Source organism: Apostichopus japonicus, chromosome 16 (assembly GCF_037975245.1).
Source record: "Apostichopus japonicus isolate 1M-3 chromosome 16, ASM3797524v1, whole genome shotgun sequence".
Taxonomy (NCBI): Eukaryota; Metazoa; Echinodermata; class Holothuroidea; order Aspidochirotida; family Stichopodidae; genus Apostichopus; species Apostichopus japonicus.
In genome coordinates this window covers 41,581,648-41,605,907 of record NC_092576.1, presented here as the reverse complement: position 1 = coordinate 41,605,907, position 24,260 = coordinate 41,581,648, and the positions used below count along the sequence as shown (strand labels likewise).

The following is a 24,260-nucleotide window of genomic DNA, read 5'->3' as shown; positions in this document are numbered from 1 at the left end:
ACTACGTCAGTATATATGCTGCTAGCTACTAGATTATATTATGCATCTATTCCTAGTGGGAAGGAACCAACGATTGAATGACATTGTTCAGAAACTCACCAACCAAGCACCTTTTCGAAGATCAAGAACGTATTCGCTATCATCAAATCCACATGGAGACCACTTAACTACAAACAAGAAGAAGGGAGAAGCTTTAAACTGATAATTTAAATATAAATATATAAATATGTATATAGATAATATATGTCTAACAAGTTGTATGACATATATACTGACATAAATTACATATATGGATGGATGGATGGAAGGACGGGCGGGCGGACGGGACAGGACGGGACGGGACGGATCGATTATATTACGATATTATATTACGACTCCCGTAATATAAATCTTTTCATCGCATAAAGCCAATACTGGAAAAAAAATAACAACGACATGTACTATACTGTAGAATTATTTAAACCGATCTATCAATCAATTTAAGGTTTGTTTTATGGGCGATACCTTTGATATCCTTTGAAATCCAAGCCGAAGGAATAGATCGGACTGGAATTGTTCTAGGTAGTAGACAGTTGTAGAAACTAAAAGATAATGAGAAAATACAGCAAGATAACAAAAGGATGTGAGAATGAACAAATTTAAACAATTTCATATAACTTTATACTAAATGTATCCCTAAACCCTGTAAATAATTAATGGTGAGAAGAAAACTCGAATTTGTTTCTGTTTATTCACAATCAAGTAAAATCACTCTCAACAAACTGATGCCGACATAATGTATTTTTAAAACGTGTCTTATATTATTTTAGACACGCTCCTATTTTTTTGGACACTCTTGGATTAGTTTCGTCTTGTTTATATAAATTTGGACATGGTCATATTATTGTGGACATGCTTATATTGTTTTGGACATTTTTTATACATATGTCATTCCGTAAATGAGTTTCCCATTAAATCCCAACCACACTCTCTTCAAGAGGCCATGTTTGTGTGAATTACCCACGGTGCAACGTTTCTATGACTTCGCACATGCACCTCGGCAGAGTCAGACTTACCACTATGCAGATTCCCTCGTAGTACCGCTGCACACACAAAAAAGTTCATTTACGGTATATGATGAAACTACTAATCTATCACGGATTTTTAAACTAATACAGCGGTTGAATTGGACAATATTAATCTGAAATCTTAAGAAACTGCCTCAAGTCATCATGGACCCATCTTACGGACCAAATGCGTTCGATTTTCAGTTATGCTTACAGACGAGATGTAACCTAGGCTTATATTTAATATCGTTCAATGTCCGTTACAACCGAAGTACCGGTAACAAGTAATTAACTTAGTAATAGTAACACTGCTCAACATACTGTAACACTGTGTATAAAGGTCGTTAAAGGTAACGTTCATTCGAGCAATTCAATATGACTTAGGCACACATTAACCCAGGCAATCACTGCCTAGAATTAACTGCATCACCCCGACATGAGGTGGGATAAACCAAAAACGTAATATTCAGACGAAAGTGATTAAGCCGAAGTCTAGAATTCAAATGAATACAATGTAATTCACTGTTCGGATGTGTTGAGAGTCATTTTGCAAATACAGCTTTTCGAAAATGTAATGTAAAAATTACATTTTGCCTACGTATGCATCTATCATTCGAAATTAGATAAATATTTTACATTTACTCGAATTTTGAAGGTGTTTATCATTTTGTATATGAATATTTAAGTTGGCAACGCGTTTTCAGAAACTGTCTCAGGTGCATGTATGACTTCGCAAATTGTCTGCCTCCCTCTCTTCTAATATGGCGACATGTAACGGGATTAGGGCGGGGAAATTTAAGGTATTTTTATTCAATGAAGTCGTAAATGAATGACATGATAAAGGTCATTACTGTAGGCACAAATATGTGTACTACAAATATGTGAACAGTTAAGAAAGCAGTATTGTTCCCCCATTAACGAGGCTTTCTGCGTTGAGTTTGGTATTTTCTGTTATTTACTACTTTATACTCGCATAATAATAAAACACATTAAGAGCTTACATTTTAGGTCACCATTCCAATAAGGAAAAGAAAGTGGACAGTTTTTGAAGAATTTCATTCTGGACGCTGTTGATATACATATTGTACGCAAATACTGAGGTTCCTATAAGTCTTATTCCAGTGGCGTTACTTTGCAGCATAATTTGGTTCGAAACCACGTGTTGAAGGCTGACCTGTGCTCGGTTTAAGCTGCCTGATTTCGATCTAGATCAGGATGGTGTGAACACTGGATGATTGATTCGTAGCCCAATTATTATATCGAAGGAATGAGTTTGAGGATATCCTAACAAAGGACTTTGAAGCAACATGGTACGGTTTCTCTGTAAGTATTCGTTCAGTTATGATATATGACACATATACTAGTATACTTACGATAGTCTTACTAGTGTGTGTGACTGTTGTACATACATCATTATATCAACAATCTCTTGTTGTGTCATTTCTCTGCCGCCCTCTGTTTCTATGCACATTATATATACTGATGACAGTCTTGGTAGCCGTAGACCTGATTGTAGGATGACGTCACCCTCAACCACGTGACTAAATGAGTGGTGTAGGAACAAGCTTCTGATAAGAATCTGATGGAATGAAAAATATTAATGATGCCGATGTTATATATGCAATGAATTAAATAGACAGACTATTGCAGCAGTAATTACCATTCTTTATTGACTAAGTAGGCTACTTGAAATAAGTTAGCAAAACGATATTTTCGTACAATTCTAGGTCAGTGTTTGAAAATGTCTTGTCTGAAAAAGACTTTCGAGTTTGAAAACAGAATACCATTAAAATACGAAAAAACACAAAATGCTTCATTATAGCTGGTAAAATAATAGGTAAATTAAGCTGAACAACTATGACCAGGGTTTGTGTTTCTTGACAGATAAGAGAATGTTGTTCGGCCTGTTAAACAAAGGAAATGGCCTAAATTGTTAACTGTGCTTTCAATGGGCATAATGGTTGAGTCGATATCACATGAAGATAAGGTTCCACGACTAGTTTGGCACTGTTAACCTATCACTGTTATACAAAAACCGCGAAAAAAACTCGAACATCTCTTGAGAAATTGTCTACATGAAATTAATAATTAAAGTTTGCAATTGCTCATATATTGCAAATATGAAACTGTCAGCAGTCATCATATTATTGTAAACAGTTTGTAATATTAATATAATTTGAAAACCGGGAATTAAGGAAACACACCTTTTCTGAATTGACACATAATTATGTTGTTAGTTATGTAGTCATTCGGTGTTTGCAACGGAATGTACGATAAACGCAGATGAAACTATGCGACAAAGATTTATTAGAAAAAACTTTAGTAAAGCTAAACTTCCCTTCGTCAATAGAATTGCATCTAGACGTAAATGTTAATGCATCAGTTTGATATCCAGCAAATTAGTTGCAGAATTGGAAGTTGATTTTTTTTATATTTCAATAATACCATAGGTATGTTCAAGTAGACGGTGGCTCTATGGTTAAGCTGACGTTTGTATATTTAACTGTTTGTACACTGACTTACGTTATGACTTGATGCCTTCTCCAGGAGCTGCATGGTTGACCTCTGTTGTGGCTGACTGTCACTCTCAGCAATAGTCACGTCTTTTGAACACAGTTTAGTGATAGTATCGACGCCATCAACCTAACAATTAATATTACACACAGGCAATAAATAAGATATAAATTGTACATGTACTCCCACGATGAACCTTGACCTTCCCGTTAGGTAATTATTGTATGAAGATGTAAATATAATACCTTGCAATCTGTTCCAGTTAATTTCTATAATGAACACTGATAAGAACTAACACATGGATATATATGGTTACGATCTTCACTAAAGAATCACGAATTTTGTGTCTGTTTATATTGTTATCACTTCTATGACTTCATAATTTGACTGTAGCTTAGTTTACATAAAAGGAACGGTAGAGTGCATCAGAGAAGATGTAATAGTCTTACTGTGAAGTTTGCAAAATAATATGTCAAACAAGTACGAAACCCATATGAGATATTGACTCATCATGAGGTATTTTACCGTGGTTTCACTGTGTATCATAGCCATATACACTTACCTTAATCCACTGCCCAGAATGGAGATCCAAATAACTGCCAGACTTTTGCGAGAAGACTGTATAGGAGAGATAGGTCTATACATGTTGGAGAATATTATATATTTATGTATATGTTTATGTATACTTAACAAAATCCTGGAGTGACACTGAGGTCAAAGATAGATTTGTAATGAACGTGTTATGATCAAAATGATCAAAAATGCGGTAACTATGACAACCATGCATCACACAAAACAGAGAAGTAAACGAAATTAATCATCTTTGTTATTTTATTTGTTATAAATTTTGGTAAATCTTTGCTAAACTAAACAACAATCAGCGGACCAGCTAGGGAGATTAGAATTCTCCAGATGTTATAAGGAAATGTTACTAATGGCCTAATTAAACTCTTGTGTCATTTAAGTTTGAACATATTTGCATGTATCATCATTCTGTGACAAGATATTATCACAATATGAATGTTGATACAGTATTAGTTGTTGTAATAGTTACATACCTGCAGAGTCTAAAGAAACATAACGTGATCATAATAATTAACATCATAAATATCAAAGAATAACAATATTTCTTTATTATGTTATGTAATAGTGGTTTAGCAAAATAATCAGAGGAGAATGATGTCATTCCAATTGAACTGTCCCCGCCTCCACGACAAGTCCCTATGGGTAAAAAACCACTGTATGGTCGGAAATAATAGAATTTACAACTTCATAACACGCAAGAAATGTTGCAACGGTAAACAGTGTTATATGTGACTTTGAAAATACCATATTAGAGACAAATGTGACTAGCAAATCTAAAGTAGGCTCCTTGAATAAGTATTGTATGCCCTGCATAGGCTAGGCTACGGAGTTGTATTGACCTGGTTTGGTCTCGTTAACGGATATTGGTGTACTATGCCTCGGCTAGTGTGAATGAAGTTTGATGTGTAAGGCAACATATTGACCATACAAAATGAATATACCTACGATAGGCATACATGTAAGAAAGTAGACCTACTGTGTAGTACACACTAAGGGGATAGTTTCACGCACTCATTAGCCTAACGTTTACTGTGCTCGATTACAATAATACTGTTCAAGTATTATTATAGGACATGACAAAATGACAATATATGTTGGATGTGATTGTGTCAATCTTTATAACTTGCAATTTATGATTGTAATACTGTCAGAGTAAGTGAATAAACTAATAGGTTATACGTTACGACTATCTTCAACATTTTGAAATGTTATTCACATGCCCCAGTAATCACGTCTTGTGTAATTTATTCTCATGTGACTTGGTTTAAAAATAAGTCACACAAATTATTCCTCACTGAGCCTGTATAAATAACAATCACGAACGTGTGCCTTTATGTTCCTATTAATTCCTGTATCATATGTATGCAGGGTGTTGTAAGTAAAGCATTGTCATGGAACAGACTGCATGTTTTTTACAACTATTTATGCAACCTTATGTCCTTATGCAACTAGAAAAACTTAGAAAAAATATTTCGTAGTTTTAATCGTTCCATTGTAGCAATGTCCGTGGGGAAAACCAAGAAAGGGATTTGGTTTGTACTTCTTTTAACCCTGTTTCAACTGCTGAATGTCATTGATTTTGTGTTTATACACTTAGGACAGGAGTAAAATATTGCACTAATTATGTATATATAGTGCAGTACTGACATATATTATAACATTTCAGATTGTCGTAGTTGTTAATTCATGTTATGGCACTTTTTTCATGATAGCCCATGATAGCTTTTTAGTAAAAATTAGGACTGTTTATTTAGAAACAAATGGTAATATTGTAGGCGGCATTCCCGTAAATACGGCTACGACCAAAGATTGCTTTTCTTTTACCTTACAAACAAATTGCACGCTTTCTGATGTAACTTACTCGTTCAGAACTCAACCATACACTGTGTAATCATTTTCTCTTTCTAGTTATTTTCTTAAACCAGATTGGTAATGTTATGTTGTGCGTCGGGTATAACATAAACCTTATCATTATATATAGGAAGGATAATCTATAAATTTGTTTGGTTAATGATTGATCAATTATAGCTGTTGGTATCGATAATACAGTGAATGACACCTAAAGTATACAACCTATACCTACACCATGAATGTCTAACAGTAATGTTATCGTATTATTGGTAGCTGGTAGATGGCTTTCATGACATTACTCGTACAGATAACTTACAGAGCATATACGATACGGTAACATGAAATTTGTTTCGCTGTAATATTATTGACTGATTATTTGGTAGAGACAGAAGGACACGGAAATAAGTTTTTGTTATACTCACACCTTATGAATATATTAAACATATCGATTGTTTTGTAATTACCCTTAACATTCGATGTCTTTAATCTGATTGGAATATAATTTGGATGGACTGTTTCTGGTAGTGTACAATTGAGGAACCTGAAAAGGAAAAGGAAAAGGAAGAAATTTCTAGTTCATTTTCCTTTCATAGATATTTAATGTTCATGAAATAAATAATTCTCCTACAGCAAAGTTAGACGTGTGTTCCGACGACATGTTAAGTGTTTTGAATGAATGTGAATGGAGCCGAGTGGGTACGGAATAGCTTCCATAATGCAGCCTGTTTAATTATAGCATCGCCATGCGGATTGTTCGATCCATGTACCAGGTCAAAGATCTCTTATAACAATAATGCAGACATTTCATGTATCTAACACTGTTAGTAATACTTACCAGAGTTCACGTAAGTCATTTGATTGTTCTGCATAGAGTAATAAACCTTTGACGTCTTCCTCTGTTAATTCTCTTCCTTCCTTTATATCTACGTTTATCTTGAATATTGTAGGAAGATTACCCAAAGAAAGACCAGAACGGAGGACGATGTTATCTTTATCAGCTTTGCTGAAAGATTTAAACAGATAAAGATCAACAATCGGGATCTGCGGGAAGAACAAAAGAAAGATGATTCAATTACACAAGCAATTAATAAAACCGAGATGGCATAAAGATGTATGCATCAAATAACTATGATGTTAATGTTAATGGAAAAACATAAATTAAATGATGAACAAAATATAACATTGAAGTAAAGATTGGTGAATACATTTGAAGATACATCGTTGAATCGATCACGCATTATATAATGTTTAACAGTTTAATTTAGTTTAAACCATAAGTATGTTTATTGAATATCTATTTTGCAGTAAGATATTGACTGAATAGAACAATTTCCACAATTTAAAAAAAAAACACGTTTTTGACTGTTTCTTCTGTCCAGGGCTCTCATGGACTCTTCAAGACTCAAAGTTAAGAGCTTGATCATAATTGTTAACCAGAATATGTTGTTAAGATAGCGTTAAATGATGTATATTTTAAAGGCATGCGAAATATGAAACCCCAGAAGAGGTTTGGTTAAGGTGTATATAGTGCATCACCGTTGCACATTTATTACGAAAATCGTGTTGGGGCAATTTGAAAACTGAAAACGTATGATTAATGTAGAAAGGGTCGAGATGCATTTTTAGGCATATTTAGAAATATAAATCAGGTCTATATAAGTAACCCTATGAAGGCAAGGTAATTAATATGTTGTGTCAAGTTACAAAAAGAAGGAGGTTACTCCGGTAGCAATGGTTCTATTGTCCCCTGCTTAATTCCCCGGTTGAACCATTTCTTCCGGTCGCAGTGAGGGGAACATCCCCCCCCCCACCCCCGCCACTGAAATAGTGATTTAACTTGGCCGGTTGTGTCACGTTCGAAATGGCTACTCTGCGTATAACTATTGAGTTACAGCTACGTGGTACTACGCACCACATGGCTGTTATATTAAGTTAATGTAGCCTAACTTAGTCCATACTTAAAGATAATGTATATATATATCACTATGGTTGTGTTGATGCGTATCGTGCTTAATATGTATGTTTGAAGGAGTAACGTGTTAGCGCTAAGGGTTCTAAACAGCCTTCTCAGCTTTTAGTGGCTTTATTCTAAGGCTAGGGCCGTGTCCTGCGAAGACAGGTGGAGCTGTCCATGAGATTTCCACTTCCGAAATTCAAATAGGCCTATGTTAATGTGAACGCCTGGACAGTATGCGTTATTTCAATTAGCTTTAGCGACATGTTTAACGTAGAATCTTGTTTTCCCCTACAAAGTGATTTTACCATTTGTATTTTTGTTCTAATTCATGTTTGCTTTTGAAGTGTAATTTTTAATACATGATATCTTAAAATGAAGAATGTTTAAATGCAACTTTCGGGGCCTGGGAAGTTCTATTCCCGGCAATCTGGGAGGCATTTATGACAAACAAAAATGTCTTGCTACGCTAGATATTGTCATGATGGTCCCTTTTTAGAAATAGCCCACCCACTAAAAATGTGTTAAAAGGGCCATGTTATATACGCACAGCAAAGCATCGCAATCTAACATTTTGACATGTATAATATCTAGATGTTCCTCAACTGCCGCCCACCCACGAATTCGACAATCACTGTGTATAACACCATAAGAAGGCACTCCCCATTTATACCACTGGAACGTTCATGTGTTACACTGTTTACCAGTTAGGATACTTAGGTTAAGTGTTTGGATATAAAATATAACTTTGGTTTGGAGGGAGTCAACAAAATATAACATTGATATCCATGGTGGATTGTATTCATAGAGAGTTGATATATAAGCTGTAGACTTCTGAATAAAACCTAAATGGTTGTAGACAGAGAGCTCTAAGGCAATTGTGTGTTACCACATAAATGAGTAAAGTTTATTCTTTGGCTACCTTCACAGACACATCATATATGAATGGATATCTGTTTTTTAATAAAGTTCCTTTAAAAAGTCCTATAAAACTCACAATTTTGCTTGATAATAATGGTTCCCTGTATATTGATTCTGTGTCTCTCGTACATGAAGGCATATACCAGTGTATTTGCGACGAAATCAACATAAGAAATTATTCATTACGGATAGAAGGTGGGTAACATATATTTCTGTTGATTTCTTTTCTTTTCTTTCTCTATGATATATGTGTTGTGTTGTAATAAATTGTCACCAGTAAATTACTAACGGTTCATCATCCACACAAAAATGAAAAGCAGGTACTGTCTATTGTACTGAAATGACAGTTGATAAAAACAAGAAACGACCGAAATGTTTCTTCTTTGTAACTTGACTGAAATTACGATCACATTTAATGATTTTACAATCTATTCAAGGGGTTGACTTAGAAATTAAGTTAAAATTATGTTTATGCTTAATATTTTACATAATGTGTAGATTGATAAAAAATCTTGCTATTTATGATAAGAAGATTATTTACTTAATTTAATAACATAATGACGTTCATTTTAAGCCAGTAACGGATCTATAGCAGCAAAGAAAAATATAACTTAAAAACAAGTACATGTGATCAGTTAATGAAAGTTTGTGATGAAATATTTTGCATAACGTGGAATGGAATATATCTAACTTCCACATACTTTATTCACGACCAATTATTCATTACTCAAAATTAAATGAAAAACAATTTTAAGGACATTTTTTTCTGTAGGTTTAATTACACTAATTATAAAATCGGTTTAATTTTTTTTTCAAATGCTGGGGATAATGGTAATGTTTGCCTTTACTCAATTACGTTTTATGGGTTATTTTCATATTTTAAAAGACAGAAATCCTTGTTTTCTTATCCACAAATAAGCCGTGATCATGTTTTTTTTTCTTCAAATTTCAGTCCAAAAGAAAACAATTGATTAAACTCAGATAAAAATCCGTTTGCTGATTCTAACAGTAAGCAAGATATTAACTATTGGATACTGGGCTACAAGAAGACGTTAACACAATACTGTATAGGTACCGCAAGAATACAGATGCAAATGCATTTTGCTTTTAACCAAATTGTAAATTGGTTTACTTGGAACTTGTAAATAAAGAAAAATCACATCATGTCTACACAGCTATTTATTTAGCAGCATTTGCCAAGTTAGAATTAAAAATGATTGATTCATTGTACAGTAATAAGTGAAGTTTCAGGAACCTATCGTATTGTGGAATCTTGGGGCGACTTAACTTCCATTGGACTATATATATATATTTTTTTAAGTTCAATATCAATTTCAACATGAGTCATGAATTAAACGATTGGTATTAGACCAGATTATTTAATATTAAAGTATTTTCTAAAATATTTCCAACAACGTTTTTAGTACATACACCAGTTTGAGGTTTAAGTTTATTGCATAACATTTTAACTTGCAGTAATGTATACTTTCTATATTTAAACATTACGCACTTCAGAGAGATTCCATTAAGGAAGGATTTTGAAATGTTTTAATTTTGGTTTTGATAATTAGGGTATCATATCTGGTTTGTCATGTTTCATACCATGCATATGAGTAAACTGTTCCCAAGTGCAATAAACCATAAGAAACTTAAGTTTTTAACATGATTTCCTTTCGTGACTTCTGTCACACCTTCACTATACAACCGAGGTATATCTCTTGACCTATTTATCTCGGGTATGTACCCGTCTATGTAAACTAGATTCGAAAGTGTTATATTCATAGCACATGTTATAGAGATTGTATAAACAATATACACGTTAAATTCACTTCATTGAAATCATTAATCAGATCACTTTAATCGTTAGGTTAGTGTACTTGTAAGGTTAAAGCGGTATATATAACAATACAGAGACATATATTTCTGAAAGAAACAAAGATTTCGTAGTTCTCATAGATTGAACTAAAAAGCAACAACAACGTTGTCAGTTTGAATTTGGTTTCATTCTCAGTGGTCATTGTTATATCAAGGTTTAAACATATTAAAAAGACCTACTGTCAAAAGAGACTTCAATAATCGTTTTATTTATAGTTCAAAGATTTATGGTTGAGATAATAAAACCTAATGAATTCATATACAGAGTGTCGGTTTGCCATTGTTTATCACAAATTAAGCTGAGATCAAGTTTCGAAGAATTTGTTTCATTTTCTCTGCCTAACAATTTTCTACTTCAAACCGTTACAAACAACTAGTAAAATTCAATAAATGAATGAAACGTGATAGTTTCGATATTATTGAATGTTAATTGAAAATAAAACAAAGAGCACTCTTATACAAAGCTCAATAAATATATTAACTAAAGTTTACAATACAGCCACGAATTGAATACTTTCACTCTCAGGGCATGAATTGGAATGAATAGAGCTCTCTAAAAAACTAGAAAAAAGTTGCATTTATTCTAAACTAAGAAATTGTAGACATGGAGAAACAAGGAAGTATGGATCCTTTGAAGTTATGTGCATTGTCGCCTGTTATCTTGATATTTTCCGAACTATTCATTGATTGATTGTTAGATAGCAACTTAAAAGTGACTATGAAAACCTATCGATCGGCAACTTGAGCGCTTAAAATCATACAAAACTAGAATGAAGGATCCATTTTTTGCAATGTTTTAATACCATTAAATATGATACCACGAGTCGCCATATTGACTGCTATCCAAGAGGGATTGGCGATAACATTTTCTTTCATCTTTAATTATTTTCACTGTCCGCTGGAAATTGTTCAAAATTTGATGGTACATTATTTATAAACTTAATCATACGGTCAACTTACCCTCAACCAAGAACTAACAAAACGATTTGATTTCCTTGTCCTTCATAGAAAGGTCAGGCTTAGTTATATAAAGGTCGTCATCTCAGTACATCACATATATTGAATTGTTTATACCTCAGCATCATTTTTTAGTGTAATCATACGTAGATTGAAGGGGCACCGAATAAACCTCCTAATCATTTCATGTGTTGATAAACTCTCCAGTACATAGTTAGAGGGCATTATATCTGAACGGGCGTTGTTTCTCCCATCTATGTTATACTTCATCTTGGTTCACCTAATAGTTAATCAGTTAATCTAAGCCTCACCCAGACGAACTTACAAAGTATATAGATATATATCATGTAAGTTCAGTACAATCCAAACAATTGACATTCCTCAACATTGTTTGGAAACATCCAAGATTCCAAACATTTCTTAAAGGAGAGTGGGACCCCTGAGAATCCTTCTACTGGACGAAATCAGACCTTAGACTTGATACCCCTCCTCCGTGCTCGTAGTACGAAATTATGGTTGAGCCTCATACATCATCGTGCTGAAATGGTTCTGGATAATGCTTTACTGCTTGGTTTCAATAGTGAATTTGCATACAGGACCATAAAAGGTGACATAAAACACTTCGATAATCAATAATGTCCTTGTTTCAACTATCTCACTAGTACGCTACATTAAGATTAAAAATGTATCGTAATGTAAATATGCATAGTATATATATATATATATATTATATATATATTTATATATATATATATATACATATATATGTATGTATATATAATAAATCATATACCGTCCATCTACCGACAGTTCCACCGACGATTAGTATGAGTACAGAGACGGATAAGTCTACAGAACACAACGAAATAGTCGTAGAGCATGGCTGTAACATAACGTTCAGCTGCTACGCAATTGGAGGCAGACCATCTGTAAATCTAACATTGGTAATAGATGGGATATCCTTACAGCCAACAACAATGGCTGTACTCCCTACATCTAGCAGTGGATATTACAACACGAGGGCCTCCTTCTTGATCACACTTACACATCCGACAGGAAACATAACATGTCGAAGCAGCCCCCAGGTGACGTCACCTTCACAACAGGACGAGAAAAAGTACATAACCTATGGTACGTATATCTCTCTCCCTGTTAGGCTGCTCTCGTGAAAATGGTGTTTTCTGTTTTCTTTTGCAGTTATTTCTTGAACGAAATCTACCAAGACAATTAGGGAATTGGATGACTTTGACTACATTAAGTTGAAGCCATGAGTTTAGAAACGTTTAGTATAGTTTGTATCCCCTCTTCTCCCCCTTCTAGCATCCGAAAATTTTTCCCATCTCGTGACATATTGTTTACAGACTATAACTATAAGCTACTCTTTAAAACCCTAACGTATACTGAATAGACGATTGTTATACTGTACTGAAAAGCCTCCTGCACAAATTGAGCAAAATCTAAGAAATCCCTACATCTTGCAAAAATGCAGAAAACAAGTTTACAGAAAATCTTTCATATACCATGCTGCTGTATATATTCCATCTGAGCAAATGAGAAAAGTTTGTTGTAGTTTGTTTTATGATAGCGTTGTTTGTGTTAATTGTATGTGTAGATATCTGTAATATGATATCATATCATCTTAACTTTTTCTTTTCCTTTCATATCGGTCATTCTTCCTGTTAACGTATGTAATAACTCCTCTTTATAGAATGTATATATACTGGAATGAATGAATAAATAAATACAAAGTTGTATGTTTAATTTCTATTTGCGTTTGAAGTTCTTCCTACAGTACAGCTCTTCATTAACGACCATATGTCCAGTGACGTCATCTACATCGAATCAGGTGGTGCGAACGCAACTTGTCGAGCGGCCAATGCAAGACCAGCGGCCGAACTGGAGTGGTTAATTAACGGCCAATCAGATATGAGCTCAAGTTCTTACACAACAAACACTAATGGAACTTTTGAGACATTAAGCTATATGACGTTTCAACCAGACGCCACGGTACCTAAAGGGAACATATCATGTGTTACCCTGGGACATTACGGTAACCCAATCACATCTGTACTACGATACCAGCTTAAACACACACAGAGGACAGACGGTGTGTTTCCCTTTAATACATTGACACTGATGGATTGACCCCGTGTTTTGCCTAGAATTGATATCCATCATTAATACATATTCATAAGTGTAAATATTTTATTGTTGGCGGGGGGGGGTGGGGCTAAATATGACTTGCTATTTACAGGAACTAACTACAGCAATTCTGATCAATCATAAAACTACATAAATGTTCGTAAGGGCAAGAGTGTAAGTGGGCTCTGTCGTGAAAATCATTACTGTGAAAATAAGAGTTGACAACCTACAAAAAGGACACCAGCTACTTTAATCCATACAGATTATAAGGTACATTAACAAATAAAAAAAAATGAACATTAAATTAGACTCGAAAAAAAAAATGAATAACGTCATTGAATGGTTTAAATGTTTAATTAAGGATGACACGTGTTTCTTAGCAACCTATGTTATTCACGTCGCCGCTCACGGCTAAACTTGGTATGTGAATTTTATATTAAGACAATTGTCCACTAAATTATCATCACATAATCTCCACTTCTTTCTCAAATATCCACATCTCTCTTGTGCAGATGACATGGTACCAACATTACAACCTCCTGCACAGAATAGCGATAAATCATATCTATTTGCAATATCTGGGTGTTTTCTTTTCATCTTAATTGGAGTATTCACGTTCTTCATTCACAAAGTTAGAGGTACGTGAAATTGTTCCCTCATTTCTATGAAATAATTCTTGTTTCAAACCGTGAGGTTCTCCACTGTATTACATTGTCCATATTACCAAAAAGTATTAACTGTATTCTAGTTACAGTTTTTTCACGCTATATATCTACATCTGTGGTGCTACTTTTTCTAAATTTTAGCTACCACCAAAACAAATATTTATTTAGACATTACTTCTATTGAACTGAATGTATGGATGTATATCCCATCAACGGGGTACAATATGTAACGATTTATTATCTTTGCCGTGACAGGTGTCCGAACATCTCTTCGACAAATGTGAGTAAATCGAATATAACATTACTTCGTAAAATAATTTAAATTTTCATTGTATCTTTGTACTTCCAAATAAGGAGACACTAATTTTTGCATTGCTGCATAATATTGATTTGTACCTTTATGTGGGATATCGTATTTAACGTGATGATCTCTGCTTTCATTACCGTATAGTAATGTTTGCAAAAGTACTTTTTCTCACTTTATAGTTAAACGCCGTAACTGGGATATGCCCAAGTATGTTAAACTAGTCCCATGTATTAAATTAGGGGTATAATTCGATTTGAAACCATTCATACCACGACTTTATTAGGAACGAAGTACCGATTAAATGCATTAAATTTTAACGTTGATTTGGAAATCTCTGACTGAATAAAGATTATTAAAGAGTTAAAACACATATCCATCAAAGATGCGATTCAGAAACGGGATGTTGATTAACTTCGCTGACACGTTGCATTTTAATCATATGGTAGAAAGAATATAACAACATTTTGAGAGCGCCTGGTGTAATAACTTACTTGGTTCATCGCAGTCAATATTGAGTCAATATAACAGTTATGACGTTGTTTGATTATCTATTGTACGGTTAATTTAATTTAAATATTGCATTTTTTCCCTTGTTGAAGGAATCCGGGTACATTAGACACAAACTTACAAGGAGGAAAATATAAGATTAATGAAGAAAACGGTGATGGTAAGTACCGTTTTAAATAATCTCTTTTTTTTGAGGGGGGGATTTAAATTATTTGCAAGTAGAATAAAGATGACAAGTTATATCATGGATTTCGAATCACACAGATATATCAGATCATGGGCTATATCCACGTAGTAGCATTCACGTAATTTATAGATGCCGTTCAGATTCCACCTTATAAAATGTACCACTTATTTATATGGTTGTACAATATATTCAGAAACCAACAGAGAAAGTAATGCAAGAATACGTTAAGCGGGTTAAGCATAATTTGATTTTACTTTGACACTTATCCGTATATTGTGTCACATAGGGTTATTGAAATTAATCAGTTATGCCAGTCATGGATGTTAATGATCGTTTTAAGTACCGGTATCTGACAACAAGGTTTGTGGTTAGTTTCTAACTGAGACATATTATTGCTTGGTTTAATGAGTATTGATGACTGGGTGTATAATGGAGAGGCGAACACCCAGAAATTTAAAGTAAATGTTGACAATTTACAAAAGGTAGTAAGATCATTAAATCCAGCCAGGACGACAAAGTGTAAGTTAAACTATACTTAGTACAACTTGTGAAACGGAAGTAAATAATTAAAATAAAAAACAAAGAGAATTAACGTAAGTCTCACAACGTGCTATACGATATTTGTGAAAATATATACCATATATAATAATATAATATAATAATATAATATAATAAATATATAATATAATATAAATCATGAAAACAATCATAAATATTTTACATTTTAATTGCTGTTCTTGTTCTTGTTTTACAATATGAAGAAGAATGTGAAATGAGCGGTAGGGTTTCGTGAGTATCTGCATTTTTAAATTTCGTTAATAAAACAATATTTTAGGACAAGAACATCACTTTTACTTTAGATTTAGGATATCAAATATGATTCCTTCAACATGAATATTATGTTTGTTTGTTTTGTTTTTTTAATCTGTACTTAAAACATATATAATGTGTCATTCCAGATTGTTTCACTTCTTGCTCAGGAAAGCTGAATCGTGTTTCAAGTAAAGAACTAATTATATTATTTCAAACTGGAGATTAATATGTTATGTTCATTTATGTTTAATATCGAATCTTTCATAGAACAACCATGGATAATGCACGAATAAATGAAGAATTTGGTGAGTATTGATTTTTTTGGGAAGTTGTTTGGAAGTAAAGGTAGTAAAAGATTTACATATGTCGTTTACCAAGTGCACTATGCGTTGACATCGGTTTGAAAGGACGGCAAAGACACCCCAACAAAATAGGTATGAACAAGCATTGTTGAATATGTTTTGAAAATTTGGAGGATACACAACATCCTGCCTCCGCCGTATACCTGTAGTTGCGTCTAAATATTACTCAAGATTAATTAATACATGTTTTAAAAAACTGAACATTGAGACGATTGTGAATTATATATTGTTGTTTAGGATTATAAGCTGATTGTAGTTTTGATTGAACACTTAATAACCAAGATCCATTATAGATCAGTATGAATTTGTGACACACGTCATACTTTATTCATCACTGCTGTGAAACAACTGCCTCTTACAATCGTCTAGTTTTATTTCTCTTTCTTTCATTTTCCGCAATTTAAGAAAAGAGTCAAGAACACAAGCATGTTAATATTACGATATTTTCTTGCTTTCTTCTTAGGTCCTAAAGAAAAATATCCCAAACCACCGAGGTAATACTATTTGAAAACAAGATATATACTTAAACTTTTCAACAAAAAGATACGTAATTAACATGACATTGAAACAAAAATACATTTTTCATTTTGTGCTCTTGTTTTTATAGTCTAAAGCTACCAGAAGTACCGGAACTTACAATTGATATTGAAAATGAAAACGGTGAGTGTTTACAATGATATGACATCTTAATATTTTACATTGTTATATGCGAAAATTGCAACCAGTCCTTTCCTTTCTTACCAAACATGCTTCTTCTTTTTTTTTTTTTTTTTGGGAGGGGGGTATGCAGTTCATATGTTTTAATTACATTTATTGAATCAATATTTTGATACTCTTATCTATATTTGTAGTTTACTACTCTTCAGTGAAAGAGACAGCCACACAGGGGAGAATATTTTACGCCAAAGATATGAGATTGATTCTCAATATTAAAACCAGCGACGTATATAACCGATGGATGGGGACTATAAAAACATATAATAACAAGAAAAAGTGTGTTCTGATCACCACTGTATCTGGTTAGTAGTTTACATCATTGCCAAGAAAACGTTATGTGTCCTGAATCATTATATTAAAGTTAATGTCGACAGAAAGATTACTACCTAGCCTCGTTACATGAGCAAGAAACGACCATTCATATTGCAGCCCACAAGAAGAAATTACAGGCTTATTTTATTGTATTTATTCATGTACACTGATTATCGGAATGCGGTTATATTTCAAATGTTGGTCGCATTTGAGTATAATGTGCTAATATCAGTCAGGAGAACATCTTGAGTTCCGTAGCTATTTCATTAAATAATTTAATATGCAGCTGCTCTGTAATGATTTAAAAGCAAATGCGAGTTGACGAGTAGAATAATATATATATATATATATATATATATATATATATATATATATATATATATATATATATATATATATATATATATATATATATATTTATATATATATATATATACATATATATATATATATATATATATATATATATATATATATATATATATATATATATATATATAAATATATACTTTTCCCGAACGATTCATCGGCTAGACATTTTTACATAGTCGCATACACGGTGTATATAAGAAATAGTAACAATTACCAACTTGTTGTTTATGAATTGAAATAAATTATTAATTATCTGACATCTATATAATCTACATGTTTTATGAAGCTTATGATACATTAACATTAAACATTAATTACAGCAGCAAACATAAAACCTTTAAACAAGACGTCTCTAGAGACGTAACCGTATATTACATGAAAGCCGAGAGTACAGGAGATACAGATACTCGTATGATGCTATGAGCTGTTTGCCAATACTTACTATTCGTTGAAAAAAATTAACCAGTTTATACCACATATTATTCTCACTTATGAATGATGTCAATCATTTTTTGCTAGAAAATGCAATGCAAAGGGAGGATGTTCACTGGGATGACTTTGTAAAACGAGTTCTTGAATTACCGAATAGCAGAAGTATTCCAGCTGCAGAGGGCATATGTATTGATGCTGGTAAGTTACTATTGCTTCGCATTATCCAGGTTCAAGTAATTGCATGTATACGTCTCTGGGAACAACCAAATGATCTCATGAAATATATAGTTGCACCAACTTTGTTATTGCAAGACACCAATCATTCCCCTAGCATATATATATATTGAAGGTGATGAATACAATATCTTGTATACAGACAAAAAAAGACAGAACCGTCACCAAGCTATGTAGAAAATATCAACTTATCATTCAATTGTAATACGATGTAATCTTCCTTATACAATGGAACTTCATTTTGAATACCTTTAAGTCAATTTAGCTATACCAAGTATGGAACACTGATACTTGTTAATGTACGTGTTTCGCTTGAATCTCCTTAATAGCACATTTGTATCTGGTACAAGAACATTTTGTCTGTGAGACATTGGTTGCCCGATTAGGTAGCTCTCAGCTTGCAGAAAACAACGACGACAATTATTCCTTTACTGAATTTGAGGTGAAACGATTTATCATGGATATTTTAGAGGGAATGGAACTCATTCATTCTTACGGGGTAAGTCTAGGAAATTGATAGAACAAAGATCACCAGACTCCGTAATACTTTTAATATATTATACCATTGTTTGTTATCACAACAATTCAATGCTATGAGATTTTATGAGACTATAATACCATTTGTCTCTAAACATTTGTCTTTTTATAAGCATGTCAATTATTTCATCTTGTAGTCTGACCTTAAACTGAAATGTAACAACTGTTCTTATCACCGGCAAGTTAAAGGAATTGTCTGGTGGACGAATTTGATACATTGTCCTTGTAGTTATTATTTTTTTCTTTCAAACCATGTAAAAATTGTCGCCATTCGACGTTTTCTTCTTGTAGAAATCTGGTTTTCAATTTCACCAGTTTCTCACCAAAAGTACCGTTTGTTCGAACGCTTCAATATGGTGATTGATGTAGTGCTTGCAAATAGGTAAAACAGGCGACTTGAAGTTAGCACTCCCATTTCCGCAGCAAATAAACTCACGTGTAACACATTGGATTGCCTAATATATATAACGTACATACTCGCGAACGTATATCCTACGATGCCCAGTTGGTGTACTTGTATAGCGTTGCACGTAGTACACTCACACTCAAACCACAGTTCATAAACTGTTCTTCGAAATCGCTGAAATAAAATTCACGGATCAAATAAACAGTAAAATGAAACTTGAAAAGTATTAGTTACACCGAAAGAGCAGAATGTAGCACCGAGAAGCTTAGGCTTCGCAGAACTGTCCGATTGTAAACGTTAGAGTAGCCTATACACGCGAACATTCTTCGCGCTGGAGCTGGATATCGCGATGCATAAACAACGAAGAGTCTGCTGTTAAAACTTATCTTTTGTTACACAAAGACCACGAAACCACCGATCTACTACATATATGGTGGCTTAAGGAGTTTTTGAAATCATATGTGATTTATAAGAAATTTCACCGGAAATTATGGAAGAAATTTATCGGAATCGTTGTCAGAGCAGAATGTAGCACTGAGAAGCTTAGGCTTCGCAGAACTGTCCGATTGTCAACGTTTGAGTATAGCCTACATGCGAACATTCTTCGCATTGGAGCTGGATAGCGCGATGTAAAGCCTAAACAACGAAGAGTCCGCTATTAAAATTTACCTTGTGTTACACAAAGACCACGGAACCACCGATCTAGTACATGGCGGCTTTAAGGAGTTTTTGAAAACATATCTAATTTCTAAGAAATTTCACCGGAAATTAAGGAAGAAATTTATCTGTATACAAACGCGATTTTTGTTGTGATTACCGTATAGGTACTGTGCGGAGGGTGGGTTATGACGCAATCTGCTATGGGAGAGCTGACGTCACGTATTGTACTGTTCAAATCATTTTTGAAATGTCTATCCTTAACGATTAAAAAATCGTTTCTCTGTCAAACGCAACATTAGCGTTCTCATACTTTGACAAAATCTTTGGAAAATTATTTACTATTTTTTAAGGTAACTTCTTTGTGCCACCAGACAATCCTTTTAAGTTTGGCTAATTTGGTTACAAACGTTTGTCTTGTGTATGTACATTTAGTCAAATATTGCGACAGGAAAAGGAAAGAGTGTGTGTGTACGCCCACTCCTTATTGATATGTAAATTTTATATAATATCCCAGACGTTCTTTTCTTTTTTTCTCAATTAAGTTTCTTCACCCTGGACTGTCGACATCAAAAATTCTTATAACTCAAGACGGTGTGTGCAAGATTTATGATTTCTGTTTGACAGAAGATGCTACTAAAAGACTGAATGTGAAGAAATCAAAGGTATTTCATTGATATACCCGTGGACTTATGTCATATTATTTCTTTAATTAATTGTCTTTATGTTGCGCCCGTATATCTACGAACCTAAACGATTAAGGCGCGGGACTGAGGATGTAGTCTGTTCGGCGAAGTGTTCTTTTCTTCAGACTCAACTTACATGATGAATGTGTATGAACACTGGCGCTTTTTTTTTAACTGGTATGCTATTAGTTCTGGGGTAGTTACTACTACTGCTGTAACAACGCTTACTCGTCCTGCTGGAAACATAAATATCCTATAGGAGATCATGCACTTTGTCTGCACCAATAAGCAGCAGACAAATAGAGAGAGAGTTTTTAAGTTTTTCTATAATTCGGTTTTAAGAAGCACAGTAATTTATCTACATTTGAACATAGGTATCTGTTATTTAGTTAAACATGAACAATGCTTAACCACTACGTACTTGGTTACTAATAAATTCATGTTCCAAGAATCCTTTTAATTTGTTGGAATTTGAAGTAGTTCGTGACCTCAGTTAATATATTCCAATCACTTATTTTCTTTTCCATATATTTTTTTTATTATTAATTCGATTGTATCCAAACATTGTCTTAGCTCAAGTCGCTACCACCAGAGACGTTACATCGTAAGGAATATTCATGGGCTAGTGACATCTGGTCCGTAGCTGTTGTAGTTTGGGAAATTCTATCAGATGGTGAGATACAATCTTCCTTATAACTGGAGCATAATAATGCAGATTGACTATAAAAATGAGAAATATGATAGATGAACTGAGAATTAGAATATATCAAGATGATGGCAGTCCTTTGTTATCGCTAGATACTTCTAGTTTCTGCTCTTAAATAAGAATACAGTAGCAATTTGTTGTTTGAAGGTGAAAAGAAATTGATGATTTTTAAACATTGACATGAAATACATAGTACTTTGTTTTGTAGGCGTTCAAAAGTAAATAAATACCTCAATGTAATGTTATCTATTATTGTCAACTGAGAAAATATTCTGAAAGATGTTCATACCCAATCAACGTAAGGACAACAGGGCAAGATCAGTGCGTAGATCCCAGTAATATTTCATAAATTAAAAACGAAAGTCGATTATCCAATTGAAAACCACATCCACGAAGACATGTCTTTATCCCGACCGGTATAAACGTCATGCCAGACTTTTGTGTGGCATATATAGTAAAAAATTCAAGGTAGTATTTATATCCGGTCGGTTGGAAAATGCCAGTGTTAACCCAGCATTAACGGACATGGATAAAGGATCGAGCGAACAGTTTTACTGTTTAAGAATAAAAATATCACTATAACAATATAATAACTGCTTCAGTTTATGTGTTTTTGATATTGCCTAACAGAGTAAGATATATAGTAGTACTGTATCAACCTCGTAAATTCATTTAAAAATTCTTTGTGGATTATTTCACACAGGTAAATCCCCCTTTCCTTCTGATTATAATACTACTAATGACGTGATAGAAACAGATATGGTTCTTAATGAATGGCCGAAAAAGTACTGTCACATGAGGTGAGTGACTGAAATGATTCCAGCGAATGTAAATGTACGGATACTTTTCTCGACGCAATTCCATTGGAAGCAATCAATCAACGGTGTTGAGACTTAACATCATATGACACACTACAGCCGAATGGGGTCATTGTCCGTATCCGGTGGCATGCGATTACATCGCCTAATGTTAACGCTCTTCGATCTCTGTTACAGTCCACTGTGTATTGCGAAGCAGACTACATTTGTTTAAATGAAAAACATTTCCGTCTCCAGTACGCAGCGACCATTTTGTATTTTATTCTTTTTAGGGAACTTTCTGCCCTCATATTTGTTTTCCTCTAATATGTAGCTGAAAATCTGTAACCCTGACATATGTTTCAGCTTTGATTTCTGTCAAACAATAATTTATAAGAAAAGGTTTTCCGTAAAAGCTAGCGACTAAAGACTATGAAGTCAATAATCTGTTTACGTGTATTTATAAACAAAGACAGTTGATATCAGATGAATCTTCAATAGTTTTATATATACTTCTATCATCAGGAATGATGTCTTGCTTTCATGTTGGGAAACAAATCCTTCTTTGCGACCAACAATTGACACCTTAAAATCCTCCTTAACACAGGTAAAACAAAATTGATTCTTTAACTAGTTTCTTCTCATTGAGCATACGACGTATATGATATGAAGTATTATGTTAGGGGGGGGGGGGTGGTGTTATAGAAGGTTGGGAGTATATGAAGACAGTCTTTACCTGGCGTATAGATGACAGTCTTGAAGTTTACTTTTAAACACTTATATTCCATCCTTAGGTGTCCGGTGCACAGATGACAGAGACATTTCCGATGCGAAACAGCACTCTACTTGATCTTTACGTACCGATGAAGGGGAATACTCAAGAGAGAGATACTGAGGTCACATATGAGTCTACACGTGGAGTAGCAAGGACTTTGAGTATTGTGGAGAAGAGGCACAGCACTTGATACGATAATCTCATTCAACAAAATATTGGTTAATACCGGGCATTGTCTTGTGTGTAGCTTAAATGACTTTGGTGAGGCCTTTAAAAATCAACCTTTGTCTACGCTAGGTTAATTAGAGGCAGAGTAAAGGAATAACGAAGGCATGGATCAAAGACAATTTTTATCATTCAGTAACCTCAAAACTCTCTAATATTCGATTTTTAAGCTAACCGCTTTCTGTTTGACTGAAACCGCTCGCTTGGAAAATGTAACCAAAATACACAGTAAGCCACTACATAATATGCTTGAAATTCCGTATTGATAACGTCAGAGTGGAACAACTCTCGTCACAAAGTCATTTTCCGTGTGGTAGACTCCCCGTGGAAAACGTTTGTCTGTTGTTGCAAGGACTATAGACTTATAAGCCCAACGCAATTTCCTACAAACAATTTCCTATAAGCCCAACGCAGTTTAAAATACTAACAAGGCAAGTTGAAGGTCAAAGTTACGAAACAAAGAGATCTCTTTTCTTAACACTTTCGTTGAAAAGAAGGCCAAGGATACGCTTAACAAGCACACTGAAGCCACGTTTAAGGTTCTCTAAAGTAAAATCATGGTCGATATTAAAGATTTCAAAGGAAATAGTTCAGTTATTACATTGTATTATCGTACGTCTGATAGTCACTGGCTCACCCGATGATTGAGATGTTAATGTGGTGAAATATTCTATGTGCATTTCTCAAACATCATATTACTTTAAAGGGAAGATAATGT

At 33.8% G+C, this 24,260-nt stretch overlaps 2 protein-coding genes across 3 annotated transcripts; one reads left to right on the top strand and one right to left on the bottom strand.

Moving 5' to 3' along the window:
* Positions 1-68: 68 nt before the first annotated feature.
* LOC139982546 (uncharacterized) lies at positions 69-11,973 on the bottom strand. Its single transcript, XM_071995438.1, has 8 exons — positions 11,821-11,973; positions 6,832-7,037; positions 6,461-6,537; positions 4,123-4,178; positions 3,570-3,689; positions 2,420-2,625; positions 505-581; positions 69-167 (listed from the first exon to the last, which is right to left on the bottom strand). The coding sequence occupies exons 1-8, from the start codon at positions 11,971-11,973 to the stop codon at positions 88-90; spliced, it is 975 nt and encodes a 324-aa protein (XP_071851539.1). The 3' UTR covers positions 69-87.
* Positions 8,901-24,256, top strand: LOC139982687 (uncharacterized). Of its 2 annotated transcripts, none has more exons than XM_071995733.1 (18): positions 8,901-9,066; positions 12,514-12,834; positions 13,484-13,810; positions 14,358-14,483; positions 14,766-14,790; positions 15,417-15,484; positions 16,276-16,300; positions 16,592-16,629; positions 17,150-17,180; positions 17,294-17,346; positions 17,538-17,705; positions 18,607-18,717; positions 19,083-19,252; positions 20,899-21,018; positions 21,613-21,712; positions 22,449-22,545; positions 23,068-23,149; positions 23,337-24,256. In XM_071995733.1, the coding sequence occupies exons 2-18, from the start codon at positions 12,531-12,533 to the stop codon at positions 23,505-23,507; spliced, it is 2,016 nt and encodes a 671-aa protein (XP_071851834.1). In that variant the 5' UTR covers positions 8,901-9,066; positions 12,514-12,530; the 3' UTR covers positions 23,508-24,256. The 2 variants fall into 2 exon arrangements, with proteins under 2 accessions (XP_071851834.1, XP_071851833.1); XM_071995732.1 differs by having other exon boundaries at positions 16,273-16,300.
* Positions 24,257-24,260: the final 4 nt, after the last annotated feature.

Bases quoted from the DNA above. Each gene is read 5' to 3' on its own strand.
- LOC139982687 (XM_071995732.1), top strand. From the start codon at position 12,531: ATGAGTACAGAGACGGATAAGTCTACAGAACACAACGAAATAGTCGTA. The intron at 14,791-15,416 runs GTGAGTAAATCG...CCCTTGTTGAAG, and splicing joins CGAACATCTCTTCGACAAAT to GAATCCGGGTACATTAGACA. The intron at 16,630-17,149 runs GTGAGTATTGAT...CTTTCTTCTTAG, and splicing joins ACGAATAAATGAAGAATTTG to GTCCTAAAGAAAAATATCCC.
- LOC139982546 (XM_071995438.1), bottom strand. From the start codon at position 11,973: ATGAAGTATAACATAGATGGGAGAAACAACGCCCGTTCAGATATAATG. The intron at 7,038-11,820 runs GTATAAACAATT...TTCTTCCCGCAG, and splicing joins CACTAAAAAATGATGCTGAG to ATCCCGATTGTTGATCTTTA. The intron at 582-2,419 runs GTAAGTATACTA...ATTATCTTTTAG, and splicing joins CACACACTAGTAAGACTATC to TTTCTACAACTGTCTACTAC.